The 23,168-nt window shown below is 49.9% G+C and overlaps 1 protein-coding gene across 4 annotated transcripts in view; it reads left to right on the top strand.

The window, feature by feature from the left end:
* The window catches only part of GRIN1 (glutamate ionotropic receptor NMDA type subunit 1), a 778,837-nt gene that overhangs the window by 660,159 nt on the left and 95,510 nt on the right, over nt 1-23,168 (top strand). For all 4 annotated transcript variants that reach the window (XM_078642154.1, XM_078642156.1, XM_078642155.1 and 1 more), the window contains exon 19: nt 22,363-22,508. In XM_078642154.1, the coding sequence (XP_078498280.1) occupies nt 22,363-22,508 (146 nt within the window). The remainder of the gene's footprint in view (nt 1-22,362; nt 22,509-23,168) is intronic.

Below are 23,168 nucleotides of genomic sequence, written 5' to 3'. Positions count from 1 at the left end.
TCTGACGCCTAGGGAATATTCAAAGGTAAGGAATGTACAGCTAGATAGAATATAGAATATATACCAGATAAGGTGTTACCAAAGGTAAGTAACTTGTTCTTCAAAACATATCAATGACAGTCATAGCTGCATCCTCCAATGACTTACAATAAAATGTTCTAAAGGTTGGTACCCTAGACCAATTAACAGATCTCAAAATATTGTTCAAACTGTGCCCAGCCCAAAAGGTATTAGATGCCACTGATCCTCTAACTGAGTGTGTCCCAAAGTGCCCTGTGGTGGCCCCAGCTAATACTATTACTCCTTTAACCCATCTACTTAAATAATTGACTTTACTGGAGCTAATGCTTACGTAGAGCTACTAGCAGTTGAAGCACTGGCGCCCCTTCCTTGAGTTACCTCTTCATAATGCCTAAGACATCTCTCCACACATAGGGCCTAATTTAGAGTTTAGAGGACCGGGTTACTGTGTCTCAAATGTGACCGTATCCCGTACGCTGTAGTGCAAATCTATTATATCCAATGACAATTGTCATACAGTGGACTGAATGTCCCAAACTCTAAATCACATCCAAAATTGTATATGTTTTGGAAAACCAGAATAATGTACATAAGTAGACATATTCTGTATACGTCTTCTGATATTGAAATGAACCCCATCTGGAGACATCCTCATCCAAAAAACATCCAAAGCCCTGACATCAGACACCCTCTGTAAAGATACTAAATATAAGTGTGTCAACAGTTTAGCAGAGAGGAACTTAAAAAATAGTATATCCCTATCACACCATGTTTCAAATACTTTCAGCACTAATTCATATCTTGCATAGTTGTATATGTGGGTTAAGTGGGATTTGTGTACCTTACTCCTTTCATCATCCTGCTCACCAATGGGTGTTCCCCCACACTCCTACCATCCACCTTTTGATGTCCTGCAGAAATAGCTGACTAATACTCATTAATGGTTTTATTTAATTTCTGTCCTGCTGCCACTGAAGCCAAGAAATTCTAAATCCTCATTGCATCTGCTGAAACAGGATCTTCACCCTGTTTCATACATCAACCACCACATGCTCTGTAAAATGTCCTGGAACATGACTGATGATGCCCTGAAAGATTCTGTTTAGGTCCAGGCGCACTCCAACATGAGACCAGATGAATGCTGGAGGGCCAAAGTGACATTGGACACATCCATTTTACAGGACGTGGTGTCTGTTCTGTGGGGGTGCTCTTCTTGTGGGTACAGGGGGCAGCACCTTCCAAAACCAAGTATTGAGTGGGTCACATAAACATGTACTGAAATTTTGATTGCTGCAATGTATTTATCAGATACTTTGTTATATGTTGTAAGTTGGTGATGTTTACATAATCAATCAATCAGTCAAAACATTTATAGAGCGCGCTACTCACCCGTGAGGGTCTCAAGGTGCTGATAAGGGGGGGGGGGCGCTACTGCTCGAAAAGCCAGGTCTTGAGGTGTTCCCTGAAGGTGAGATGGTCCTGGGTCATTCATAGGTGTGCAGGGAGGAAGTTCCATGTCTTGGCTGCCAGGTAGGAGAACGATCTTCCTCCGGCGGTGGTTCTGCGAATCCGTGGGACGGTGGCGAGGGCGAGGCTGGCGGAGCGGGTTTGGCGGTGGGAGTGTGGAACGAGAGGCGGTTGTTGAGGTATTCGGGGCCCATGTCATGGAGCGCTTTGTGTGCGTGGGTGAGGAGCCTGAATGTGATCCTCTTTTTGACGGGGAGCCAGTGCAGGTTTCTCAGGTGGGCGGGTATGTGGCTGTGGCGAGGGATGTCTAGGATGAGTCGTGCGGAGGTGTTCTGTATGCGTTGTAGTCGTTTCTGAAGTTTGGAGGTGGTTCCTGCATAGGGTTTTTCCCGTAGTCCAGTCTGCTGGTAACGAGGGCCTGGGTGACCGTCTTTCTGGTTTCAGTGGGGATCCACCGGAATATCTTTCGGAGCATGCGCAGGGTGTTGAAACATGATGACGAGATGGCGTTGACTTGCTTGGTCATTGTGAGGGAGGAGTCCAGGATGAATCCCAGGTTGCGTGCGTGGTCCGAGGGTGTCGGTGCGGAGCCCAGTGCTGAGGGCCACCAGGAGTCGTCCCAGGCGGAAGGGGATTGTCCGAGGATAAGGACTTCCGTCTTGTCTGAGTTCAGCTTTAGGCGGCTGAGCTTCATCCATTCTGCAACGTCTTTCATTCCTTCCTGTAGGTTGGTTTTGGCGGTGGCTGGGTCTTTGGTGAGGGAGAGTATCAGCTGGGTGTCGTCGGCGTAGGAGATGATGTTGATGCTGTGTTTGCGTGCGATGGCGGTGAGGGGGCTCATGTAGATGTTGAAAAGGGTTGGGCTGAGCGAGGAGCCTTGGGGTACGCCGCAGATGATCTCAGTGGCTTCTGAGTGGAAGGGAGGGAGGCGGACTCTCTGGGTTCTGTCAGAGAGGAACGAGGTGATCCAGTCCAGGGCCTTTCGTTGGATCCCTGTGTTGAAGAGACGGGTTACTAGGGTGCAATGGCATACGGTGTCGAAGGCTGCCGAGAGGTCCAGGAGGATGAGGGCGGTAGTTTCTCCCTTGTCCATCAGGGTCCTGATGTTGTCGGTGGCTGCGATGAGGGAAGTCTCGGTGCTGTGGTTGGATTGGAATCCGGACTGGGATGAGTCGAGCGAGTTGTTTGTCTCATAACATGTTTATCTGAAGTTTATGTATGGTGTCAAATGATTTGCATACATTGAAACGCTACTTTATGGTATTGTATATACTTCTGTAGTAGGTACAGGTACTAATAGCGGTATTTCCAGGTTTGAAAGTATTGTTTGCATTTTATACGGTTTGGTGATGTCGATGGTAATTATGGGTACTGGAATGTGCTTAAATGTCGCACCGCTTCAGGGTCGCTGGTAAAAGGGTCTCAGCAAACATTGGGCATACTTTTTGCAGTGCGGTAATTATCTGCCAAGCCTTTAAAAGCCATTTTCTTTTAGAGCAAAATGTAAAACTGTTTATTTCCACAGGTTTACACCCAAAGATTGCATGCTGTTGAAAAATCCTACCTCTTATATTCCATAAAGTCCTGCATTACCTTGAGTTACTGTTTCCCTTCTTTACTTTAAATGGATCTCTGTTTCCCTTATATGCCTCTTCTATGTGTAAACTACTCTCAAATCTCATCCCAGACCATCCTAAAAGCGTTATTTTTTAAAAAATCATTTGTTTCTCACCCCCCCAAAGGTTCACGCCTAAGTCACTAATGTGCCACAAATGAACAAATGCATGGAATGGTTTCCTTTAGGATGCAAGACTAACGCCAATAACCAATGGTCTGACCACTAACTTTGGACTCCTTTGTAGCGTGCTACTCACTGCAAAGTGCTCCATTGACTCGTCATGGGTCAAAAGCACTATATAAATACAATTTCAATTCATTTTAGACCGCCAGAGTCAACCTGCCCTGACTGATCAAGCCGTGGGTCCACCCATAGGGGCCCCTCAAAATCTGCAGGATCATCTGAAGCAGATTTGGACAATCTATAGATTTAAAAAAAAAATCTTTTTATTATTTTAAAGACAAACAAACATGACATGATACATCGGAGGAATCATCATTAGAACCAGAAGCCAACACTGCGCAGGAAAATAAGTGTTAACATTAGACCAGCATTACAGTAAGGCGTGTACCCTGGTGCCGTAACGACACTGCAAGATGCATCCCCAGCAGTCAACAGGATAACATAACGGACTTAGGACTCAGGTTCTTTGTGTAATACCCCATTAGCAGCCATCCTCAGTATCTGTCTGCCCTCCTACCCCCCAACCCTGCTGCAGGCGCTAATACCTAAGCAATGAATGTCGTTGTAAGATCGCTCACTTATAGTGTGTGTGCGCAGGTGTTCTCACTCATGGCGGAGAATAATCAATTGAATCCCCGGAGTATCAGGGGCCACCCCCTACACCAGTCTCCTCAGGTTCAGTGATAGCTGCCCCAGACCGCTCCTCCTCCAGCAATGAGTCAAAGTCCGAACCAGCAGTAACGTCCGGCATTCGGAGCTCCATCAGCAAGGTCTCCCACGCTCGCGCCGCTTCCAGCGCCCTATCACTATGGGATCTGTGGGCCTGCTGCAACCTAACAGAGCTCTCGCTACCCGCCCTCATCAGCATCGCTGCTTTCCATCTATCAAAACTAGGCCCAGCCGCTGCCTTCCAATGTGATGTAATTTCCCTCTTGGCCAAGATAAAACCCAGATCTATAAATGTACTAGTCAGTTTGTTCCTACTAGCGCTCAGTCACCTCACAGAGCAACCCGGTTCTCTCCTCCCAGAACGCACCCAACCGCGGGCAGTCCCACAGCGTATGGCTCAGGTCCGCATCTCGCAACCGGCAGCGGGGACAGGCCGCAGTATCTGTCCGGAAGTACTGATTAAATTTAGCCGTCGTGAGGTATGCCCTATGCAGTATAAAAAATGTAACAAGTTGGAACCTAGCGTTTCTGGTACCCTTCCACGCTCTTTTAAGAATCTGCAACCAAGCCGTGTCCGGGACGTCCCTGCCCAGGTCCACTACCCATTGTTCCCGTAGCCTCTACAAAGGGCGGAGTCCCTCCCCCAGCATCCGGCGATAAAGGCAGGTAACCGCTTTATACATGCCCGCCGCCATTACTACATACTGGCACGCTCCGGACGTCGGCGGCTCCGAGAGGCCTGCGCCCCAATACTTCTGTATAGCACCTATCAAGACAGCATGCATCAGAAAATGGCCACAGGGGAGCCCAAAGGTCTCCTGCAATGTGCCATAGGGCAGCAGCACCCCGTCCGCATAGAGGTCACCCACCATCTGCAGGCCCAGGTCCTCCCATTCCGCAAGTCCGGACCAATCTCCACCATGAGGCAGCGCCGTGCACATACCCAGTGGTATCTCAGGCGCATAGGGGCGCTGCACTCCGATTTAATTGTGGAACCGTCTCCAACAGTGCCTCAGGGTGCAACCCAGCATCGCAAGCCCAGTAGTTCCCAGTCTCTGTTGCAAGATCACGAACGACAGAACATGCCTCGGCACCTCCGGTGCAGTGCGCTCTTCCTGGCCCCTAAATTCTAACGCCACTGCTCGAGTGAGGATCTGAAACTGTGCAGCCAGGTAATATAATTCAAAGTCCGGGGCAGCTAGTCCCCCCTCTGCTCTCGGCCGCATCAAAGTATCCAGCGCCACCCTGCGCCGTCCGGTGCCCCAGATAAAGTCACTTGTTATAAAGCGCAGTTGTCGAAAAAAGGCAACCGGTATGCGTATTGGTAGGGTCCTGAAGAAATACAGCAGGCGATGAAGTGCCACCATTTTTTAGCAGCACCACGAGGCCTGCCACCGACAGCGGCAGGGTCCCCGAAAATCTAATGCTACCTCTCAAGCCCCTAATGGCTCTCCCAATTACACCCTCAAGGAAATCTTCCTGGGAATGATACACCTGCGTTCCTAGCCAGGGGAGGCATCTCGGCTCCCACACCAGATCGGACGGTAACTTGGGTGGATCACACACAGCAGTTACCGGGAAAACGCAGGTCTTAGCCCAGTTAACCCGCAGCCCGAGATGTCCCCAAAGCGGTCAAGAAGAGTCCTCGCCCCTGCCAGGGCATCCCCAGCATCTCCCAGGAATATCAAGAGATCGTCCGCATAAAGCGAGAAATAATGCGCCTGACCACGTAGCTGAAGGCCGCGATACGCCTCCCCCATTATAGCGCGTGCTGCCAATGGCTCCACTGCAAGAGCCCTTAACTTGAAAAAGAATTGCGGAGTGAGTCTATGTTGTTATGATAAGACCACTGTATTCACCTGCTTTCTTACAAAGCGAATACCAGTGAATGTGTAACTGGATTTTACCGCATTGACATGTGAAATCTTGTCTGTCTTTGTTCCCTTACATACATGTGTAGAACCCCGACAGTGCAGTGGGTGTTCGCAGGGCAACGTGATCGAGTGACACGGTGACCCGGATTCGAGGTGTGCTGGTATGTTGGCAACAGGCCACCTCGAGGTAATTGTTTTTCTAGTGACGGATGTGTAAATATATGCAACACATCATGATCGTGGCTGTCCTGCACAGCATCTGCCGCTTTGTTTGTTTTTACAGTTTGTCTGTTCACCATTGTTTACCACTACAGGTGTCGTACTGAATGACACCTGGAAATGAACGAAAGGATACACCCCTACAAGCCCTGATGAAGTTGCGCCATTTAATAGCAACGAAACATGTTGGCAATTGAAAAGGAGGTTGGTTATATCATAAACGAATTTTAGTTTGACTGGCTCACAGCCCAGAATAAAGGTCAGAGTGGCACAGTGAGCTTCTCAATTTTATTGTTGAGAATCACGTTTTTGTTTTCTCACGAGGGGTGTGGTTGTAGATTTGTGCACAAATGGGAATTATGATTTTTGTTCCTGTGGAGTGAATTGATGTGTTTACCACACGTTCTGTTTCTTTCCTTTCTTCTTCATTTCCTGAGCGAGAGAGAGTTACCGATGATGATAAGTGGGTAAGCTGGTAAATCATCAGCCAGCAACCCCTTGTGGCGGTTCTTCCGTGAGGCACTCTCTCTCGTTCCTCACATTTTCTTATGTGTATGGAATGTGGGGTCTGATGGTGGTAACTTGGTGACAGTATATGTTTCATAGAAATTGGACATAGTGACATTTCTGAACTAATATAATGGTTTAGAAATGGGAAACATGAAAAGTTGATGTTCCCAGTCAGTCATTGCCAGAGTTGTGATGTCCAGCAGGAGGATACTTTTGTTGTATAGATAGGCTTTGAGTGGGGGGCAGTCTCCTCCTGTTTTCCCCCTGTGCTCCTTGTGAAGTGTGGTCCACTGCAAGAGCAAACAACAGCGGAGAGAGCGGGCAACCCTGCCTGGTGCCCCGCCCCAACGGCCAGGAATCAGAAACCACCCTGCCCACTCGAACCCTAGCTGTCGCTGAAGAGTACAAAATAGCAGTCCAACGTACATAACCGGCGCCAAGCCCAAACGCCGTCATAGTTGAGAACAAATGGGCCACTCAAGGCTATCAAACGCCTTAGCCATGTCAACCGAAAGGAGTAGCGCTTGCTCCTTCATTCCCCGGCCGCTATCCAAAATCCCGACCAGCCGGCGTATGCTATCAGCCGTATTGCGCGTCGGAATAAACCCCGCTTGATCTGGATGCACCAATCGCGTCATAAAAGGAACGAGTCTAGTGGCTAGCACCCGGCTCAGGATTTTATAATCAGTGGTTAGCATAGAGAGGGGCCTGTACGCCGCCGGATCAGTCGGTGATTTTCCTGGCATAAGGAGCGGGATGATTATGGCCTCCCTAGTGGAAGCCGGTAGCATTCCCGTCTGTCGGGCCTCCCGGTACATCACCAGTAATCTGGGAGCTAGGAGATCCATATAGGTCAGATAAAATTCAATAGGTATTCCATCACTACCTGGCGTCTTGTTCCGTGGCAATTATTTTATGGCGCAACGAATTTCAGACAGAGTGATATCCTGGCCAAGGGCCTCTGCCTCCTCCTCCTCAATGGTAGGGAGCTCCAGGCCCCCCAGAAGCTCCTGGGTATCCACCGCACCAGTCTGCAGTTGGCTGGTGTAAAGAGCCGCGTAAAAGGAGCGGAAGTGGTCACCTATGATGTGCTGTTCGTAGTCCAACCTACCCGATGGTGAAACCAGCGCCAAAATGGGCACGCAGCGTGGAGTAGGGTCAGCCAACCAGGCCAATAAAGTGCCCATCTTGTCTCGTTCCGCGTACGTGCGAGCCAAATAAGCTCTATGATCAAAACACCGTAGACGCTCCACCTCCGCCGCTACCGCCTCCTTCCGAGCAAGGACCTCCGCACGTGCTCCGGAACCGTCCGAATGGGCCTTCTCAGCTACACGCAGAGCTCCCTCGCTCACCTCGACGGCCTGCAACAATAGCTTCCTAACTCCCACCCACTTGGCTATGCAGATCCCGCGGACCACCACCTTAAAGGCATCCCATTCCAGAGCCACCGTCGTGGCGGAGCCCGCATTCTCTGCAAAATAGTGTTCCACCCCATCTCCCAGTTCCGCTCGGAAGACCTGATCTTCGAGCATCTCCGGGCGCAATCTCCAAATAGGGATTCTGGGGCGCTCCGCCACCCAACAGAAGTTTATCAAAAGCGGATTATGATCCGAGAAGCTGCGTGCTAGATATTCGCTACTAGCCGCCAGCGGCGCCAGACCAGTACTACACAAAATGGCATCCAGCCGTATGTGCAGATCGTGCAAGGTCGAATAATATGAATAATCACGATCCACCGGATGTTGCGCTCGCCAAATGTCAATTAGTCCCCAGTTATCTTGCCAGCAGGCCCGAGTTCTTGCTAACTTATTAATCGGGGCCGTGGGCAGCGGAGGATGGGATCTATCTAGAACAACATCAGTTACTGAGTTAAAGTCCCCCCCACCAACACCGGCGTCGTAAAGTAGTCCGCAAGCGCAGTCGAAAGAGTCTCCAGAAAGGGTGCTTGTTCCACGTTAGGAGCATAAATACTGCAGAGGGTCACCTCACGCCCATACAGACGGCCTCTAACCGCTACATACCGGCCCTCAGGGTCTATCAATTGGTCTAATACTTGGAATGGAATCCCAGCCCTAACCCAGATCAGGACCCCTCATGCAAAGGCTGAATAGCTGGTGTAAAATAGCTGCCCTCGCCATCTATGCTGCAATGCAAGCCCCTCAGTCCTATTCTCCTGGAGAAAGGCCACCTGCGCGCCCCTGCGGACTAGGTATGAGTGGACCTGTATCTGCGCTGCATGGAGTGCATATCCCGAACATTCCAGGTTACACATTTCACATCAGGTAACAAACCCATAGCTGCAAGTCAAACGCCGCACAGAGCGGCCCTCTCCCTCAAACCACCAGGGGATGTCTACAGAACACCCGCACACAACGCCCAGCAGCGCCAGTTTCTTGGTAAAGCCCAGCAGCAGGCAACATCCCCAAAGCAAAACATACCCATCCTCCAACTCTTGCCCCCCTCCCCGTTCATGCCCTCCCTCCCCAGAACAGGCTCCAACATAGTGAATCCCATCCAAACTATCCCAACTATAAGCCTCGCACTAAGCAAGGCCAACTAACTAACTGTGACCATCCGGTGGGGGTAGGTGAGACTAGAGACTGTCTACTGTAAGCCAAAACCCAGCTAACATCTGTCCCAACATCCCCTAAAAGTGCAAGACCTCCCAGGCCCCCTGGAACCCCCCGCAATCATCATCCCCGCTCCAGCCCCGATCATGATCATTTCCATCCACAGTTCTTAGCCTTCCACTCTCCAACCCTCCATCATCCACCCCCAATATTCAAACAGTACAGTGCGTCGTACTATGGCGAACACCCAGTCCTGCGAACAGTACAGAGTGTACTCATCCAGCAGCCCATCCGCAGTTCCAGGCGTAACAGTCGGTAAATGGTTATCGTCCGTCCTGGAGGTCTCCGCCTCTGACTGACCCTTGTCGCTACCAATGTCCGATGCCTCCGGCGTAGCCCGCGACAGGTCCCTCGAGAGCGCAGATACCGCGTCTAGGGCCCCCCTGCGTTCCATGGCCGTCTGCGATGTGGATGGCTTCTGAAGACCGCGCCCGCGTTGTCGCAACCTACGGGACCTCCGATGCTGAGAGTCTTTAGTCAGCTTCTGCTCTTCGCCATCTTGGCCGTCCTTACCCGCTCTACAGGCTTCCAACCACTCCCAGGCATCCTCCGTCGTCTCATGGAAGTGGGTCTTCCCGTCGAGGATGAGACGGAGTTCGGCTGGGAAAAATAGAGAGTACTGAATCCCTTCCACCCTCAACTCCTTTTTGACCGCCTGCTAAGACATTCGACGCCGCTGGGTGTCAAAAGAATAGTCCGGGAAGAGTGTGACATTGCTGTTGTCCACCTGATAAGGACCATCGCTGCGGGCTCTCCGAAGAAGCAAATCGCGGTCTCGAAAGTGCAATAGTCACGCCACCACTGGCCGCGGGGGCCACCCCTGCTGCAGTGCCCTAGCCGGTACTCGGTGCGCTCGCTCCAAGGTATAAAATCTCGACAGTCCTTCGGGTGCCACAGTTGTTTGGAGCCAATTCTCCAAGTAGGCCACCATGTCTGAACCCTCAATTTTCTCCGGTAGGCCAACCACGCCGATGTTATTGCGTCTATTCCTGCCTTCCGCATCCTCTGCCCTCCGTTCCAACATCATAAGACGGTCCAGTACTCCCACTATTGTCGCCGAGAGTGCGGTCTGCGCCGGGCCAATATCTTGGAGACCAACTTCGTTCTGTTTCACCCGATCAGCAAGTTTCGAGTGATCCACTCGTAGTAAACCCAAACCAGTTGCAACTTGCGCAATATCTTGCTAGAGGGTGTCTCGAGAGTCCGCAATAGCCACCAGTATTTTATCCAGTTGGAGCTGAATTCCCTGGTCTTGTGGCAGTTCCTGCTCGCCCTTATTCTCCAGAGGCGGGGGGGTCAGCATCAGATGGTGGCAGCTCTTCCTTTCGCGTTCGTGGCTTGCCCATGTCCGCAGACGATAGCACACCGGCCGACGTCGCCGTGCCCGCGCTATTGTCCAAATCAAATTAATGGCGCCGTTGCAGCTCCCCTCGCACCTCCGCTCCAGGGTGGGTCTCGCCCAACGAAGTGGAATCAGATCGCCAACAGCAGTCGGGATCGCCTTCCAGTTCACAGTCTGTGTGCTCCGTCGGACCGTTCCAGCCCTAACACCGCTCAGGGCCTTTCGCCAACTCGAGAGGCCTAGCTTCCGGTCCCAGCCTTCGCAGCACTCCGGGCGCTTGCTTGCCTCCCGTCAGGGCACTTCAGTACTTCGTAACCCCACCGCAGTGTCGCCAGGACGCTCCAGGGCTCAGCGCTGTTGTAGTCTGCGCACTCCCTGCCACAGTTCGCTGAACTTAGGCACCGTCCTCAGCACTGGTTTCTGCATCCGGAGTGGATGACGGGGATCGACACCATTTTAGATCATTCGATGGTCGGCACCCCTGCTTGAGCCAAATGCTCCGGCAACCGTCTCGTGCCTAGAGGTGGGCAGATCTACTCCAGATCGCCCCATGCTTCCTTGGCTGAATTTGGGGTTCCGAGAGAAGCCGGAATAAGGATAAAAGCGGGGATCTGGCGCGGAGCTCGTTGCTCACGCTGCCTGTCCCATCGGCTTCCAAGCCACGCCCCATTGGACAATCTATTGATAACTCCATTTGATTTGACAACCAAGGTTGACTCCTCCACAGCAGTGTTAATCACCATCACTTTCCCCAACTGTCTATGGATCTGAGCCAGACATCTAAAAATCTTTACAAACTGTCTTGAAGAAATTAATCCATAGCTAGAGCATCTGGATCTGGAAAAATCAGTACAACTGTGCAGTTAATCTGAATGCAAAAAGATCTTGTTAGATCTGGGGGTCTCTAGTTGGCAGAGGTAGGTCCCACTGTCCAAATAGGGGCGCTCGCTTCTAGTCAGGGCAAGGGGGATACACTCTTTAGCAGCCACGGTCGGTAGGGGAGTACCTGCCGGGGCGGTGACGTGGGCAGGGGGTGGGGCAGGGTGGGGGTTAGTAATGTATGGTTAATGGAGGTTTGCAGGTAAGTAAACATTTAAATAAATAAAACGAATTTCGTTGCATGCACTGCATCCCCAAATGCAATGCAGTGCGGGCAACGAAATTCGTTTGATTTATTTAAATGTTTACTTACCTGCAAACCTCCATTAACCATACATTACTAACCCCCATCCTGTCCCTCCCCCTCCCCACGTCACCGCCCCGGCAGGTACTCACCTACCGACCGCGGCTGCTCTTTAGACCCCTGCTCACCCCCTTGGTAGCTTGGCACGAGCAGACAGGCTTATCAAAGGCAATGTGTAAAGTATTCGTACCAACACTCACAGTAACACAGTGAAAGCACCACAAATGGACTCCAAACCAGTTTAGAAAAATAGAGTATTTTATCTAAACTAAACAAGACCAAAACAACAAAAATCCAACATACACAGTTCAAGAATATGATTTTAAAAGAGTTCTAGGGTTTGCGTCAAAATAATCCACAGTTGCGTCACGTTTAGATCAAAAGTACCTGTAAATATGACAAAAGTTCCAAATGGAAGCTGCAGCGTTGAAAAACAAGCGATGCGTCAATCCTGAGACCCTGGGGAGGCGATGCGACAGCCCCTCTGGACGCAGCATGCGTGTTGTGGCGAATCCGGTCTGTATGGGGAGGGAGGTGATACCTTGTATGGATTCCGGTGCGCAGGAACGGTAGGAAGCGTCTCGCACAGGCAAGATGCGACGATCTTCGGGACAGCGACGATCTCAGGTGCGGCGGCGATGTACGGCGCAGTGTTGATCTTCTCCTCTCGCGGCCCCTCGATGCGATGGCTCTGCGATGATGTTCGCAGCGACATGATGCGGTCCGCAAGCAAGCGGTGCAGCGATCTCACCCAGCGATGACAGGCGCTGCGACGATCTCTATCCTCGCGACGGTTGCAATTTCCTCGCACTGTCGGGGATGCGCTACTCAAGCGAGCGATGCGTGAAAATTGCAGATTGTCTTAGTTTCTCCTTGTCCAGCTTCCCAAACAGCAGGCACAACTTCCAGAGGCCCCACAATTAGATCAAGCAGTCTAGGAAGGACAGAACTCTCTCAGTAGAGTTCAGGGGGAAGCTGGGGTGAAGTCCTTTTGTTCCTGGGACTTCTTAACAGAGGCCAGCTCTCCTCAGGCCCTTGGAGATCTCTGCAAGCAAGGGGACACAGCACAAAGCAAAGTCCTTCCCCTCTCCTTGACAGCAAAGCAACTGCAGGTCAGTCCACAAGGACACAGCAGGACAGTCCTTCCTCTTCAGTCTTCCAGCTTTCTCCTTGGCAGAGGTTCCTTCATGATTCCAGGATGATCTAATTTTCTGTAGTCTGGTTAGCCCTTTTTATACCAGTCTTTCCTTTGTTCTCTAGAGGCAGAGAGGACTTGGCTCGGTCAGAACCAGTTCAGGTCAGTTCCTGAGCACTTTGTTTTTCTGTCTTCTCCTTTCCTTTCAGAGAGAGTGGCAGGGTCGTCAGCTGCCCAGCAGGAGGTGGAACCAGCATCGTGGAAGGCAGGCACAGCCCTATTCAGGCCCAGGTGCTATCCCCTCCCACCACTCAGGATGCAGATGCAGTCATTCAGCCAAGGGCTCACTCAGCCAGCCACCTGGGGGCTCCCTAGCCCCTGTCACTCACAAACCAGACAGTCAATTCACGAACAGGCCAAGGCACACAGAAAGTCTAAAAGTGCTGTTCTCAAACACAGGATTTAAAAACCATCCTTCCTAAAAGATGTGTTATTAAATGCAGAGTTCAGGGATGCCACACTTTAATTTTCTATCTGGCTCCTATGGGAAGATATGCAGGAAAACATTATACTCAGCATTCCCCATTATAGCCTATGGGCAAGATAGCCCTCTCAATAGTGAAACACGAAAATGGCTGTAATTCACTACCAGAGGATGTCAAACACACCAGTACATGCTCTACCTATCATATACAGTGCACCCTACCCGGGGGGAGGGGTGGAGGGGGGGTACCTAGGGCCTTCTATAGGGGTGCCCAATGTGTACAGAAAGGGAAGGGTTAAGCCTGGCCAGTGTGGACACTGGCTAGGGCAGCATGGCAGTTAGCAACTGCACCCAGGCACCACGGTTGCAGGCCTGAGACACCATTTTAGGGCTACACATGTGGGTGGCACAATCAGTGCTGCAGGCTTACTAGTAGCATTTGAATCACCAGCCCTGGCACACTCAGTGCACTTTACTAGGGACTTCTTGGTAATACAAAGATGCCAATTATGGATAACCAATCACAACAACAATTTACTCAAGGAGCAATTGCACTTTGACACTGATCAGCATTGGCAAAGTGCCCAAAGCATCTAAACCAGCAAAATCGAAATCCAGCACAGCGTCAAAAATACAGAAGGTAGAGGCAAAAAGTCAGGGGAAACCACGCCAAAGATGCCAGGTCTAACACGTGTCCCCTCCAGCTGAAAGTGGGGAGAACTACCCACCCTCCTCACTAAGGTGGAAAAACCTGGACAGACCATCAGCATTGGCGGGTTCTGTACCAGGGTGGTGTTCCACCGTAAAGTCCATTCCCTGTAGGGAGATGGACCACCTCAACAGTTTTGGGTTCTCACCCCTGATTTGCATCAACCATCTGAGGGGCCTGTGGTCTGTCTGAACCCGGAAGTGAGTCCCAAACAAGTAGGGCCTCAGCTTCTTCAGAGCCCAGACCACAGCAAAAGCTTCCCTTTCAATTGCACTCCACCTCTGTTCCCTGGCAAGTAGCCTCCTACTAATGAAAGCCACAGGTTGATCCAAGCCCTTGTCGTTGATCTGTGAGAGTACTGCTCCCACACCATGCCCTGAAGTGTCTGTCTGTACCACAAACTCACTGGAGAAATCAGGTGCCTTGAGCAAAGTTGTTGCGCACATGGCAGTCTTCAGGGCATCAAAAGCAGTTTGACAGGTGTTACAATTCACTCTCCTGGGCTGCTTCCTCGAATTCAGCTCTGTCAAGGGGGCAACATTGGTGCTATATCCCCTGACAAACCATCTGTAATACCCGGTGAAACCTAAAAAGGCCCTCACCTCCGCCTGGGTCTTTGAGGGCTCCCAAGCCAGAATGGTATCAATCTTCGCCTGTAGGGGCGCCACCTGGCCGCTCCCTACCTGGTGTCCCAAGTATACCTCAGATCCCTGCCCTATCTGGCACTTACTGGCCTTGATAGTGAGGTCTGCCCTTTGCAGAGCCTTCAACACTTCGTAGAGGTGTTGCAAGTGTGCCTCCCACGTGGAGCTGAACACAGCAATCTCATCCAGGTATACGGCACTGAATTCCTCCAGCCCGGACAGTATCTGGTTGACCAGTCTCTGGAACGTGGCAGGGGCGTTCTTCAACCCATAGTGCATGACACGGAACTGGAAGTGCCCCTTTGGCGTTGAAAACGAAGACCTCTCCTTGGCCCCCTCAGTTAAGGCAATCTGCCAGTACCCAGATGTTAAGTCAAACGTACTGAGATACTGGGCAGCTCCCAACTGATCCACAAGCTCATCAGCTCTGGGGATGGGGTGTGCACCAGTCTTGGTGACCGCATTGAGCCCATGGCAGTCCACTCAAAACCAGAGTTCTGGAATGGCCCTGGGCGTAGCAGCTTTTGGTACTAAGACCACTGGGCTAGCACAGGGGCTGCTGGAGGGCTCAATTACCCCTAGTGCCAACATCCTAGAAACCTCTTCCTTGATGCTGACCCTGACCTTGTCAGCTACCCTGTAGAATCTCTGCTTCACAGGTAGACTGTCTCCAGTGTCCACATCATGAACGCACCAATTGGTGACACCTGGGGTCAGGGAGAACAGAGAGGCAAACTGACCCAACACCTGGCGACAGTGCTCTGCTGCTCTGGGGTCAGGGTGGGTGACAGGACCACACCATCCACTGACCCGTCTTGCTCCTTGGCTGCCAGGAGGTCAGGAAGAGGATCACTGTCCTCTTTAATTCCAGCATCAGTAGCCAGGAGCATTGTCGCATCAGACCTCTCAAAGTGGGGTTTGAGGCGGTTCACATGTAAGACTCTCAGGGGCTGCCTGGTAGTCTGCAAGTTAACCAGGTAGGTTACTTCGCTCTGGTGCTCCACCACCTCATATGGCCCAGTCCACTTGTCTTGGAGCGCACACAGCTCTACTGGCGCTATCACCCACACTTTCTGCCCAGGTTGAAATTCGACCAGAGTGGCATTCTGGTCGTAACATCTTTTCATTTCTTCCTGGCTGGCTTCTAGGTTCTCCTGCGCGTGCTGTGTCTGGTTGCGGAAGGCCAGCATATAGCTGAACACATCCTGTGGGGGTTTTCCCTGGGTATTTCTCCCGCCCCTCGTTCATCAAAGTGAGAGGTCCTCTAACAGGGTGGCCATACAGAAGCTCAAAGGGTCGGAACCCTAAAGACTTCTGAGGCACCTCCCTGTAGGCAAACAACTGGCATGGTAAAAAGACGTCCCACTTCCATGTCATGGGCTCCGCAAGGCCCATAATCATACCTTTCAGAGTTCGGTTGAACCTTTCAACCAACCCGTTTCCTTGAGGGTGGTAAGGAGTGGTGAACTTATAAGTTACCCCACACTCCTCCCACAGAGACTTCATGTACCCAGAAATGAAGTTGATACCCCGGTTGGAGACCACCTCTCTGGGGAACCCCACATGGGAAAATACCCATCAATGCACGGCCCACCACTGGTGCTGTGATTGTCCTGAGAGGGACAGCTTCCGGGTACCGGGTGGCATGGTCCACCAAGACCAGTATGAACCTGTTGCCTAAGGATGTCTTGGGGTCCAGTGGCCCCACAATGGCGATGCCCACTCGCTCGAAAGGGGTGCTCTCCACAGGAAAGGGTTGGAGGGATGCCTTGCACTTCCCTCCACTCTTTCCACTTGCCTGACATGTCTGGCATGACCTACAGAATATACCGACGTGCTTCTTCATCTGGGGGCAGAAGAAATGGGTGAGAAGCCTTTGGAAGGTCTTGTCTTGCCCCTAATGTCCTGCGAGAGGCACTTCATGGGCCAGACCCATTAGGAAGGCTCTGAAGCGCTCGGGTACCACCAGCACACGGGCTGCACTGGGCTCAGAGAACTTAGGCTCACTATAAATTAACCCATTTTCCCAGTAAATGAGATGATCCTTGGATGCTCCACCTGCTGCCTGGTCTGCAGACAGCTGCCGCTCACCAATGAGGGAAGGGCATTCCATCTGCACCTTGCAGAACTCCTCCCTGGAGGGGCCACTGTCTTGCTGCCAATGGGTCAGCTCAGGTAGGTCCCCAAGTTCAGCCACCTGTTCCCCTGTAGGCTCCAGGGCATCCCCCTCATGTTCTGCTCCTTCCTGGACCATGGGAACGGCTGGTACTGGTTTCCCAGGCCCCCTGCTCCTTTTCCTTCTGGCAGGTCCCTGGGCCACTCTTTCAGGTTCCAGATCTGCTGAATCACCCCTACTGGCTGCCATCGACCGAATGGTCACACAGATCCACTCAGGCAGACCCAACATCTCTATATGAGCCTGGTGGTGGCCCACCTCCTTCCATGGGGAACTCTCCAGGTCATTTCCTAGCAGACAGTCTACAGGCATGGATGGACTCACAACAACCTTCAAGAGCCCTTAGACCCCCCTCCACTCAAAGGGAACCTGCACTACTTTGTAGAGGTGCACCGAGTTGTCAGCTGCAACTACTGTGTGAAGTACATTGGGAATGACATGCTCTTTAGACACCCACTGACACCTCACAGATGTCACACTGGCTCCTGTGTCTGTCAGAGCCTCTATCTCCTTCCCATTGATGGTCACCTTCTGCCCGTATTTCTTAGTGTTCGGGGGCAGGTAGGCTTCCTGGACCATCTCTTGGTCTCCTAAAGAGACAAGGGTCATTACTGCTGGTCCCATCTCTTTACTAGAAATTAAATCCTCTCCCAAAGCTACACTCACTAAACCCGGTTTTGGCGCACCAGTGGGTGCTGGAGATTTCTTGGGGCAACTAGGGGCAATGTGCCCCACCTCATTGCATTGATAGCAGGTAGGGGGATCCCTATTGTCCCGCCTGCCCCTAGGGGGCCAGGGTTGTCTAGGTTTGGGGGGTTGGGACTCCTTTCCCTGGGAACTGTTTTGGGGCCCTTGAGAGAACTCCTTGTGGTTACCCTTGTCCCCCCCACTCTTTTGCTGGGGACCCTGCCCACCTTTGGATGTGATACCCACAATTCCTCTGTGGACCCTAGTACTGGTCCAGCGGTCCGCCTCCTTAGCAAGCTAAATGGGGTCCATTAGCTTGCTGTCTAAAAGATGCTGGTGCAGCTCTGGAACACAAAGACTACTCAAGTGCTCCCAACTAATTAAATGCGACAACCCCTTATAATCAGTTACTTTGCTACCCTTCATCCAACCTTCCAGTGCACGCAAGTACAGATTCACATACTCCATCCAAGTCTCAGCCTCTTTCTTCTTGGAGTTTCTAAACTGAAGTCTATACTGCTCTGGAGTAAGTCCAGACCTGAGACATAGGGCCTTCTTCATATTCGGGTAGGTCATGGCACCTGCTAACTCTAAGGGCTCTAGAGCACTCCTCGCAGAAGCCTCAACATGTTTCCACAGGCCTGCCCCCCAATGCTGTTCAGGCACACCATTCATTCTCAAAGCAATCTCATACGAAGTAAACCAGGCATAGATATCCTCACTCCTATTGTAATTCTGTACCAAATCCTTGGGAATATATACTTTACCCCCCTGCACTGGCTGTGCGCTGCCACCATTAGAACTGGAATACACCTGCTTGGCCTTGATATCCCGTTCTCTCATGCTCAACTCATGAGCCAAAAGCAATTTCTTCTCCTCCAGGGCACGAGCATTCTTGCTCTCCTCTGCTGCCTTTTCTTTCTCTACTTCCAATTGCTTCATTTTCGTTCTCATGATTTCCAATTCATAATTTCCCACTCTTTGATTCTCCTCTAACTTTTCTGGAATGAAACCCCTACTGGAATGGGCAATGCCAGGCCATGAGCTTGGGTTGCTCACAGGCAAATCTTGGGGTTGAAACCCCTCCCTTCCACCTGCATCATTTCCCTCTTGGCCCTCCCACCAGATCTTCAAGATTCTCTGAAGCTCCTCCTTCCTAGAGCTGTTTTTCACAGGGCAACTACGATCTTTGCAGAATTGTTTAAGCTGTTAAACTTTGTATGAATACAGATCCTCAATGCAAAACTCCAATTCTGTTGGCACACTTGCTGCCTTCTGAGACATGATGCTTTGAAGAGTTAATCAAAAATATAACCAAAAAATCAGAACACAGTATGTGGCTGCATAGTGATCTGTAATAGACTAGTGATGTACACCAATTACTGTGGGTCAAGTACAAATACAAGTTCAAATCCTCACAGCTGACCACCAATGTTAGATCTGGGGGTCTCTAGTTGGCCGATGTAGGTACCGCTGTCCAAAGAGGGACCCTTGCTTCTAGTCAGGGCAAGGGGGATACACTCTTTAGATAACCCCTGCTCACCCCCTTGGTAGCTTGGCACTAGCAGACAGGCTTATCAAAGCCAATGTGTAAATTATTTGTACCAACCCTCACAGTAACACAGTGAAAACACCACAAATGAGATCCACACCAGTTTAGAAAATAGAGTATTTAATCTAAACTAAACAAGACCAAAACGACAAAAATTCAAAATACACAGTTCAAGAATATGATTTCAAAAGAGTTCTAGGGTTTGCGTCAAAATAATCCACCGTTGCGACATGTTTTGCCCAAAGTACCTGTAGATGGGACAAAAGTTCCAAATGGAAGCTAGAGCGTTGAAAAACAAGCGATGTGTCCCTCCTGAGACCCTGGGGAGGCAATGCGACAGCCCCGCTGGACGCAGCGGGCGTGTTGTGGCGAATCCGGTCTGTATGGGGAGGGAGGCGATACCTTGTATGCATTCCGGTGTGCAGGTTCGGTAGGAAGCGTCTTGCACAGGCACGATGCAACGATCTTCGGGACGGCGACGATCTCAGGTGCCGCTGCGATGCGCTGCGCTGCGCAGTGCAGCATTGATCTTCTTTTCTCGCGGCCCCTCGATGCGATGGCTCTGCGGCGATGTTCGCAGCGACGTGATGCGGTCCGCAAGCAAGAGGTGCGGTGATCTCGCCCAGTGATGACAGGCGCTGCAAATATCTCGATCTTCACACCAGCGGGAATTTCCTCGCACTGTCGAGGATGCGCTCCGCAAGCGAGCGATGGGTGAAAAGTGCAGATTGTCTTAGTTTCTCCTTGTCCAGCTTCCCAAACATCAGGCACAACTTCCAGAGGCCCCACAATTGGATCAAGCACTCTAGGAAGGGCAGAACTCTCTCAGCAGAGTTTAGGGGGAGGCTTGGGAGAAGTCCTTTTGTTCCTGGGACTTCTTAACAGACAGGAGGCCAGCTCTCCTCAGGCCCTTGGAGATCTCTTCAAGCAAGGGGACACAGCACAAAGAAAAGTCCTTCCCCTCTCCTTGGCAGCAAAGCAACTGCAGGTCAGTCAACAAGCACACAGCAGGACAGTCCTTCCTCTTCAGTCTTTCAGCTTTCTCCTTGGGAGAGGTTCCTTCTTGATTCCAGGATGATCTAATTTTCTGTAGTCTGGATAGCCCTTTTTATACCAGTCTTTCCTTTGTTCTCTAGAGGCAGAGACGCCTTGACTCGGTCAGAACCAGTTCAGGTCAGTTCCTGAGCACTTTGTTTTTCTGTCTTCTCCTTTCCTTTCATAGAGAGGGGCAGGGTCGTCAGCCGCCCAGCAGGAGGTGGAGCCAGCATTGTGGAAGGCAGGCACAGCCCTATTCAGGCCCAGGTGCTATCCCCTCCCACCACTCAAGATGCAGATGCAGTCATTCAGCCTAGGGCTGACTCATCCAGCCCCTGTCACTCACAAACCAGACAGTAAATTCACAAACCGGCCAAGGGATACCAGACTTTAGTGTTCTATCTTTCTCCTAAGGGAAGATATGCAGGTAAACATTATACTCAGCATTCCCCATTATAGCCTATGGGCAAGAAAGCCCTCTCAATTGTGAAAAATGAAAATGGCTGTAATTCACTACCAGAGCATGTCACTCACACCAGTACATGCTCTACCTTTCATATACACTACACACTGCCCAGGAGGGTACCAAGGGCCTTCTCTAGGGGTGTTCAAAGTGTACAGAAAGAGAAGGGTTAGGCCTGGCCAGTGTGGACACTGGCTAGGGCAGCATAACAGTTAGCAACTGCACCCAGGCACCGCAGTGGCAGGCCTGAGACACCATTTTAGGGCTACTCATGTGGGTGGCACAATCAGTGCTGTAGACCCACTAGTAGCATTTGAATCACCAGCCCTGGCACACTCAGTGCACTTTACTAGGGACTTCTTGGTAATACAAATATGTCAATTATGGAAAACCAATCACAACAACAATTTACTCAGGGAGCACTTGCACTTGGACACTGATCAATGGTGGCAATGTGTTCAAAGCATCTAAATCAGCAAAACCGAAATCCAGCACAGCGTCAAAAATACAGGAGGTAGAGTCAAAAAGTCAGGGAAAACTACGCTAAAGATGCCAGCTCTAACAGATCTATATTGAAAAGACCCCAAATATCATGAAACTACCTGAAAACCTTTGCATCCATGGTACACTCACTGCTGCCGTAGAGACTCCACAAGCACTAATCTACCACCATGTTGGCTTGTCCTGGAAAATACTCTGACTTAATGAAATTTTGTGTTGGAAAAAAACCTCCCACAGAGCCTTGGCTATCTCCACTAAAGATCTTGACCATGAGCCTTCTAACTTGTTGATATATTTGACTACTGTCAGGTTATCTATACAAAGAAACACCACACATTTTACCATTATGCTGCCACACCCCTCACCACAAAGAAATCCGTCCATATCTACCCGTGAAATATCTCACCCACACAACTCTATTGCATGTCGCAGATCACTGTCGATCATTGGTCTTATCTATGTCTACTTAGTACCCGGACAACCTGTGCAATTGTATCTATTCTTCGTTAAAATATTAAATACATATATTGATATGTTGTGTTCTAGCTCACAACGTTTCAGATAATGTTCCTAATGCCTTACTACCTTACGTTTATGCTTGCTGCAGCCCAAAGTTAATTGTTGGCCCTATGTTTGTTTACTAACTCCTCATGTTACCCAATGTAAATGTATCCAAGTATTGTCATATAGTTATATATTCATTTATGCATGTCGCTACCTCAATGCAGTATCAGCCACTGACTATGATACACTCATTTTATTTTGCTTATGTACTGCAACAATGTCGTTATGTCTAACCAAATTAGTACTGCTACTGTATGCTATGAAAACAATCACATCAACTGTCCCTTCCTCAGAAATGGCTAGACATTTTGCTTAAATATCACCAGGATGTCTTTATGCCTACCCCAATAAATACTGCTACTATCTTCTTCTAAAACAAATTATATAGCCATAAACAGTGTCTACCTCAGAAATGTATTGCCACTGACCCTTATACCCTTCTACGTATCGCCTATTTACTGCAATTTTGCCTGTATATCTACCCTAATGTGTTTTATGTAAATTACATATTTGCTACCATGTATACACTGTGAAGCGCTCTGATACCCTCGGGTCGAGCTAACGCAATATTAAACTCTAGAAACAAACAAAAAGATGTCCCTGTTATCTCGTCAACCAATGCACCTTCTTCCAATTTGATGATAGCTATCTCAAGCAACTCCGAAAACACTTCATCAATGTCTTCTCTCCACCTAGGTGTGTTCATGCTGGTGGCTGGAGGTATTGTTGCTGGAATATTCTTAATATTCATCGAAATAGCATACAAACGGCACAAGGATGCCCGGAGAAAGCAAATGCAGCTAGCCTTCGCCGCCGTAAACGTTTGGAGAAAAAACCTGCAGGTATGACTAAACCCTTTACACAAGAATTACAAAATGCTTTTAATTTATTGATGTGGTAAACCAAATATTTTACTGACAAAATTAGTTGACGTCTCCCGGGGATATTGGTGCCCTTAATAACTCTGTAGCTTTTAAATATTCCCAGAAGCCTCTCATCATTTAATTTCAGTGCCTGTCAATGAACAATTAAATCACCCATTGACTTTCTTGCATAGTTAATGATGAAACATGTATCATGATATTGCATTTAAAAAAGACCCTAACCTGTGGACACAGTTAAACATCTTAGAATTTTTGAATGTTTCCATTCATGGTTGTGTGCATCCGAGAACTCTAACATATGCTTGTTACAGATACTCTAATGTATATTAATATTTGTTTTTTCAGTTTGAGCAAAAAAGTGTCAGTGCTGGTAACGTTACTCATTTCATTGGCGTAAAATCTGACTGCACTTTATAGAAGGTCTGCGGTGGCGGCATTTGTTATTTTCCCATTTATCACCAATACATTACAAGATACTGTGATGGGTATCACTCAGATAACTGTCAGAAGCACACGCAATGGCACTTTCACCGGTGCTTGGTGTGGTCCATCGCGTGCAAAACAACGCTATCATGGTGATATGTAGTCATCACAATATCTTGTGCTCTATTCACAATA

The sequence above is a fragment of the Lissotriton helveticus genome, chromosome 5_1 (genome assembly GCF_964261635.1).
Source record: "Lissotriton helveticus chromosome 5_1, aLisHel1.1, whole genome shotgun sequence".
NCBI lineage: Eukaryota > Metazoa > Chordata > Amphibia > Caudata > Salamandridae > Lissotriton > Lissotriton helveticus.
The sequence above is the reverse complement of the archived record's forward strand: the minus strand, read 5'-3'. Positions and strand labels throughout refer to the sequence as shown.